Raw genomic sequence first — 6,530 nt, 5'->3', positions numbered from 1 at the left:
CTAAATTGCTGGAGAGATCTCCCACAAGCTAAGATCCAAGCTTGGATTGAGCGTATTCTTATACATATTCCAAAGATAATTGAGCTACAAGGTGGTAATGAGTATATAGAGGGGAGAGATAGGCGTTGTGTAGGAGAGCGGCCAGATTTCGGCTAAATTATTCTTGGCAGGACAAAACTTTTGTGAGGCACCTCCGTACGCCTTGCTTACCTAGGATCACTTTTCCCTTCAAGGATAGCTTTCCAACAAGTCCACTGCCACATACTTGGATTCATTGCACCTTCAGGTGCCATGCGTACATAAAGCTTGCGGCTAAGCATCGCCAAGCCCTCTTAACTATATAGCTGTAAAAGCTTGTCAACTTCCTATTTGTAGCTTGCTGATATACTCAATATATGTGGGAAATAGAGACTTCTCCTTCGTAACATACCAACTGCGAAAGTTTCCAGGCGTTTTCATATGCATTGAGCAAGCAAAGATGCCTTGATGCTACAAAACAGTCCTCTTATACTCATGTTCATGTATAGATATCACTGATTTGCCCACGACTGCCATCTACCCACACAGAAAACATGTATTTCTTTATAGACGTTCATTTCGGACAAAAAGATGAGAAACCAATCAAAGGTTAGAAGTTAAGACTGCATTCCTAGGCAATATGAAAACGCAGTCTGAGGAGATCCCCATAAATTGATCCAAGCTCAAGTATCCAGAGGTATGGCTATATACAAGCCTAAAACCTACATGATTCGGGTAGTCTCTGGATACCCTAAGTGCAGTTGTAAATGAGATCCAGTGAATGAAACATCAATTCCCACCACTAAAGATACTCCCAGCGATTGCAAAATTCAGCATTCACTTCGTCAATGATGCCTGCTTGGGGTTTGCCATCTTTTCCTTTGCTCTTGAGATCCAGGCGGTCGATCTTAAACTCGTCCAACGCATATTCCGAGTGCCCGTTTAGTACCATGTCCTTTAGGGCTCTACCGATCAGTGGTACGAACTTCATAGCCCAGCCGGCAGTAAACAATGCCACACTATCCTTCGCACCACCTTGGAGATACCGTTCTGGAATGTAGTCTAGTACAAACATGTTATCTGATAGTTAATTAGCTTCTATACTTGCCAGAAAGAGACAGCCATACCGAAAGTGTTCGTCTGCAGACACGATAAGGTATACGCAGGCGTTATGTGGTCAACTCCAACCAAGTGCTTTTCAATGAACTGTTGTGTGTCATGTATATCCTCGGGATTCACAACACTGCCGCATCGTTGATTGGGATCTTTAATTTGTCTCGTTGCTGCATCGACTGCAATTCGACACACGTTGGGAGGACCCCACTCGACTGTTGGGAACCCATAGAACAGCCGCGATCTGCCATGATCGTTCTTTGCAAACTGAAACCACATGCCTTGAAATGATTAGTGGCTTTGCTAACAGATTCTGTCGCCACCTACTTGGAAAATGGGTTCCATGAGGGCCGGCATTGACCGTGAAGTACGATGCTACCATCTCCCAGATGTTGAGTTTCAGCTTGAGATTAAAGCTGGGTTGCAATACATGGTTTGTGTATGCACCTGCCGCTATGATGATTTTCCGAGCCCTAAATGAAACCGTATCATTGCCGTTGACACGAGTTTCGACCTTCCATATGTCTTCACCATTCTCCTTGACAGGGACAAGTGTTCTCACCTCGGCATATTGCTGAGTGTGAGCGCCATAGTCTTTAGCCAGGCGCGCCAGCGTTCGAACGAGTAGCGGAACATTGATCACGCCATTATCTGGAGCAAATATGCCTTCCCACGCTTCTGGGAGGTTCTTGAACGGGTACTCGTTTTCCATCTCTTGTTTAGTCACTGATATCATATAAGCCCAGAAGTGTTGGATATCAAGTCAAACACGTACTCTTGCGAAAAGGCATACCCAGACTCTCTAGATTAGCTATTGGTCCCATGAGCGTTCCTTGAGGATATTTAGTATTTTTTTGTTGCATACGGAAAACCTCGAATGCGAACCTTCTGGGGTGTCTTCTCCCATTGTAGGATCTCCGAAATTTAGGAGCCCCGACATTGTCCGCAAAGATGTTCCACAGTCCATTTCTAGTTCTTTCCAAATGCTCATAGACTTGTAAGCAAGCTCCGCCATGAATGGCTCAGTGTACCTTTATCTCATGTTTAAGCAGAAGTTTCCCAATGAAAGAGTGTAATGTTCTTATCTTACATGGTGCGATACATCCTGGCTAGGTCATTGGAGCTTCCAGCCGAGTTGAACAAACAGTTCTGCTCGAGTACTAGGATAGACTTGCCTGCTTTAGCTACCTCATATGCAGCACCAAGCCCAATCGCACCTCCTCCAACTACGATAACATCATAGAGTTGAGAATGCATGGCTCTTGCACGCAGTAAGGTCGTTTGCTGACAAATAGCTCGGTCTTATGTTTGAATGCTATAGAAAGCCGTGGAATAGATGCATATATCAGTCCATCGAGTCCAGAAGCTAGGTCGACCCAGGTGGATGTCGATTGAACCGCTCAGCTGAGGCGGATTGCTCCCAGTGCCACACTCGGCACGAGCTTGCTGAATGTATGACTAAGAGACCAAGGTTCGGAGATATGAGATCCCAGGCCGACAATCTTGTAAGCATGTCTGACTCAGTGTCTTAATGTACCAATACAACTTTATACGAATATAACAGCACAATAGGTTAAGCATAATGGCTTGGAGATATTCTCGGTAGACTTGTGATTGGATGTGAGTAATCGCACTGACTATCCAGCCCCCAAAATGATTCATCGCCTCGCCTATGTCTTTTGACTTATTAATTCTTGTGGGTATCCCTGTCATTTACAGTCAAGTTAGTGTTTGACATGATTGTCAGTTGTGCTACGCCACGTATGAGGCCAGCTTACTCGATAAAGTTTAATTCTCCAAGTATGTATTTTTCATCTCACTACTGCCAAGTGGCATCTTGAGATCGCGCAAACTCCAAAAGAGAAAATTACATGCAAAAAGGTCGGGTCGTAGTCGTTCAATTCTCAAAAACACGATTTCGCCAAGTATGAGCGGGGGTAACAGTACCCTTCGTTCAAGATGGGCAGCGAGGCTTCTCAGGCAGAACATCTTCCATGAGCTGACCAACTTCACGAAAGAAAATATCCATGATCGGCGGAAACAGGATCGATTGCCAAAGAATTCACAAACGGAATGTCTTCAACTCTCAGCTCCTCATTTGAGCGGCCTCTTCGATACAATTCCCACAGGCCCATTCGATCTTCCGAAAGATATTGTGCAGGAATACGACCAAATACCCTCCATGAATACCGAAAAGTCGAATGTGCAGCACAGAATTTGTATCGTCGGTGCTGGAATCACTGGCCTGTTTATTGCTATGATTCTGGACAGCCTGGAAATTCCTGGTCTGGAATACGACATCCTGGAAGCATCAGACAGGACGGGAGGAAGGATCCACTCTCATTACTTCTCCGATGCTCCACACGATTACTATGATTGTGGAGCAATGCGATATCCGGATATCGACATGATGAAGTCGGCTTTCAAGCTTTTCAAGCAGTTGCGTCTTCCGCTGATCCCGTATTTCTTCGACCAAACGAGCGGTTCCGTCAAATGTCCGACCATGCTCAATGATATAACATTGATTGATGGAGATCCACGCGGTTCTGATCCATTCCGTGTTGGTGAGGCAAACGGAGGTTCCGTCCCTGACTCGAATGTTGACGACGTGAACAAACTGCTCAATGGTGTCTATGATCCTTTCAAAGGCGCAATGACGGGAGATTTCGAAACGGGGTTTAAAATTCTCATGGAATATGACAGCTATACCACTCGCGAAATCCTGCAAAATCCGCCCGCTGCCATGGGTGGACTGACAACCTTGAAGCCTCTGGACTTTTTCAGCATCCAATGGCTGGAGACTAACAACACGGGCAGCGGCCTGTTTGATAGGGCATTTGTGGAGTCAGTCATGGACTCCTTCGACTTTGCTGGTTATGGAAAACAGGCTATAAAGTGGTACTGCATAGATGGGGGGTCTTCGCTCCTAACCCAGACCATGGAGAAGACAATAAAGCAACCTGTGCAACATGGGAAACGAGTGAGAGGATACAGCCAGAGTTCAAAAACCAAAGAAATCACTGTTTCCGTTGCTGGGGAGCCCGAAGGAAGCCGTCTTCCTTATACTTCGGTTTTTAATACGACCAGCTTGCCCTGCTTGCAACGGATGGATTTGACCGATCTCAATCTACATCCTAGCCAGAAAGACGCGATCAGAAGTTTGCGCTACGACGACAGCACAAAGGTGGCCATGAAGTTCTCTTATCCATGGTGGATAACGAGATGTGGCATTACAAGCGGCGGCGAGGCCACCACCGACACACCCCTTCGCAAATGCGTGTACCCATCCTACAGTGTTCATGACCCGCAAGATCAACCGGCCGTTCTTATTTGTAGCTACACGTGGTCTCAGGATGCGACGCGCATCGGCAGCCTAATCGCGCGCCATGACGAAGAGCTTCGTGAGCTAATACTCGATTATCTTGCACGGATACATCTAAAGAATTTCCAACAACAACCCCCTACTTCCTACCATGGCCTTACTACTCTTGAAGAGGTCCGCCAGGTCATTAGCGATGCCTACATATCACACCACGCTTGGAGCTGGTCACAGGACCCGTTCACTTCGGGCGCCTTTGCAATGTTTGGGCCTGGTCAGTTCTCGAACTTGTATCCTTATCTTGTACGTCCAGCAGCGGACAGTCGTTTCCACATCTGTGGAGAGGCGAGCAGTGGGCATCATGGGTGGATCAGTGGTAGCTTGGACAGTGCCCTTGCTAGCGTACACCGGTTTTTGAAAAGATTTAATATGTGGGAGAAACAGCAGGAGTTGAATGAATTGTGGGACACACCACCGGAGCTCGAGGACGGCTTCGACGGTACACTACATCTGCAGGTCGCGTTGGGCATGGTTTCGACGAACGATGTGATTCGGCATGCTACAATTGAACCTGCACATGACCAAGACGGAGCTACGCGTGGCTGTGTTGTTTCATAGTATGTGCAAGGCAGATGTAACGCCGATGGTAATTATTTATGCCGATTTGTAACGTCGTTCAACCACAGGATTGATTCACTTCTTAGCTATAGAACTCCCACGTCGGTGTCTGTGTACTTGTAAACCGTATCATTGAGCGAGCACCGAGATTCAATTGCCCGAGAATTCTCGCATATCATAGATCGGGCCTCAAAGACGTTGTAGATGATGACGGTTCCAACGCTTTTGTCTTGCCAGTTGATTGTTGAAGACCGCGGTGGCGATAGTAGTTCTTCAGTCTTCCTATGATGCTGTTAACGTCGGTACCGGCTATGAAATACATACATCTTTTATCGACACACTTCATTACTAGAGCATTCTCAAAGACTTCCCGAGTTTTTCGCATTCAAGACCGTAAGTGTATCCAACGATCGTGTCACGTGTGATATGTGTACACCATTTCCATATAGCGGGATAACAGTCTTCCGTTTCGACTTCTGGCTTCCTGACCCACGTCACAGTGTAATCTTTTCCTTTTGCAGAGTCATTTCACAATTCGTAGCCGCCACTTGTAGCGTGGTGCCGTAACGTCTAGGTAGATGATCAAAACAAGCTCCCATATACATCCCCTCTCACACATGAACAAGATCGATATTTTCCCGTCAAGATGAATAACGTAGTACTTCCACCACTAAAGAGGTTGCCGAGAACTGTATATTTTATAATTGAATTTCCATTACACCACATATCCGTCATCTTGCGTTCCGTGCCTATCTGGAAGCTATCCGTATTAAACGTGTCTCCTCAATTCTTGAGGCGTCATAACGTGGCACGAAAGAGTAGTCTTTCCCTAGAGAGATATTGGAATTAAAAGACGAAACGAGTATGGTTTGTTTCTTATATCCGGAATATTCATGTAGCTGCAACTGTGTTGCCCCAGCAATCAAATTGCAATCTTGGTGTCATTCGGAGACGCTCGGACGACCTCTCCAATAAAACTTTCCTAGGATGGCTTGTTCATGGCTTCCTTCTGTCATCAAAACTTTCCATCGGATAAATCAACATTTGGCCCCTGTAAAGCGTGAAAGATCAATGATTCTGTACGCCCACTGCGCTTTGTGTCACCTTCTTTTCCGCACTCCAGTTACTCCTGCGATCCGAATCGGTTGTAAGCCCTTCATCTGCTGCCATTAAAAAGACAAAATGACCAAGTTTACATTCCAATATTGTAGAGCAGTACAGCTCCTCAGAGAAGGATGTGTTTTGTGCAATATAGGAACAACACATACTAGCTGCAAGTATCAAACCACTTTCCACTTCTCTCTGCAAGGTCTTTACTTCTTCAAGCAGTTTGTGCAGCGCATCTGGTCACACCGCTTTTTGAACGCGTCATCCCCAACACCCATTTCCAAACTTTTATGGCCCGTCGCTATTGTATGAGAATCGATACATACATTGGGACGTGCGTCGGAACCGCACTGAG

General features: G+C 46.0%; 3 protein-coding genes across 3 annotated transcripts; 2 read left to right on the top strand and 1 right to left on the bottom strand.

Moving 5' to 3' along the window:
• Positions 1–675: 675 nt before the first annotated feature.
• Positions 676–2,427, bottom strand: SETTUDRAFT_165285 (uncharacterized protein). Its single transcript, XM_008031717.1, has 6 exons — positions 2,222–2,427; positions 2,017–2,162; positions 1,907–1,963; positions 1,459–1,857; positions 1,146–1,412; positions 676–1,098 (listed from the first exon to the last, which is right to left on the bottom strand). Exons 1-6 carry the CDS (start codon positions 2,386–2,388, stop codon positions 821–823), a joined length of 1,314 nt encoding a protein of 437 aa, XP_008029908.1. The 5' UTR covers positions 2,389–2,427; the 3' UTR covers positions 676–820.
• A 577-nt stretch (positions 2,428–3,004) lies between these two features.
• SETTUDRAFT_141297 (uncharacterized protein) lies at positions 3,005–5,068 on the top strand (the record flags this gene model as incomplete). Its single annotated transcript, XM_008031716.1, has 1 exon — positions 3,005–5,068. The coding sequence occupies exon 1, from the start codon at positions 3,059–3,061 to the stop codon at positions 5,066–5,068; it is 2,010 nt and encodes a 669-aa protein (XP_008029907.1). The 5' UTR covers positions 3,005–3,058.
• Positions 5,069–5,823: 755 nt separating this feature from the next.
• On the top strand, positions 5,824–6,491 carry SETTUDRAFT_165284 (uncharacterized protein). Its single transcript, XM_008031715.1, has one exon. The coding sequence runs from the start codon at positions 6,251–6,253 to the stop codon at positions 6,485–6,487; it is 237 nt and encodes a 78-aa protein (XP_008029906.1). The 5' UTR covers positions 5,824–6,250; the 3' UTR covers positions 6,488–6,491.
• The last annotated feature ends 39 nt before the right edge of the window (positions 6,492–6,530 follow it).

The sequence above is a fragment of the Exserohilum turcica genome (assembly GCF_000359705.1).
Source record: "Exserohilum turcica Et28A unplaced genomic scaffold SETTUscaffold_6, whole genome shotgun sequence".
NCBI lineage: Eukaryota > Fungi > Ascomycota > Dothideomycetes > Pleosporales > Pleosporaceae > Exserohilum > Exserohilum turcicum.
Note: the sequence above shows the minus strand (reverse complement) of the source record. Positions and strands in the feature narration are given on the sequence as shown.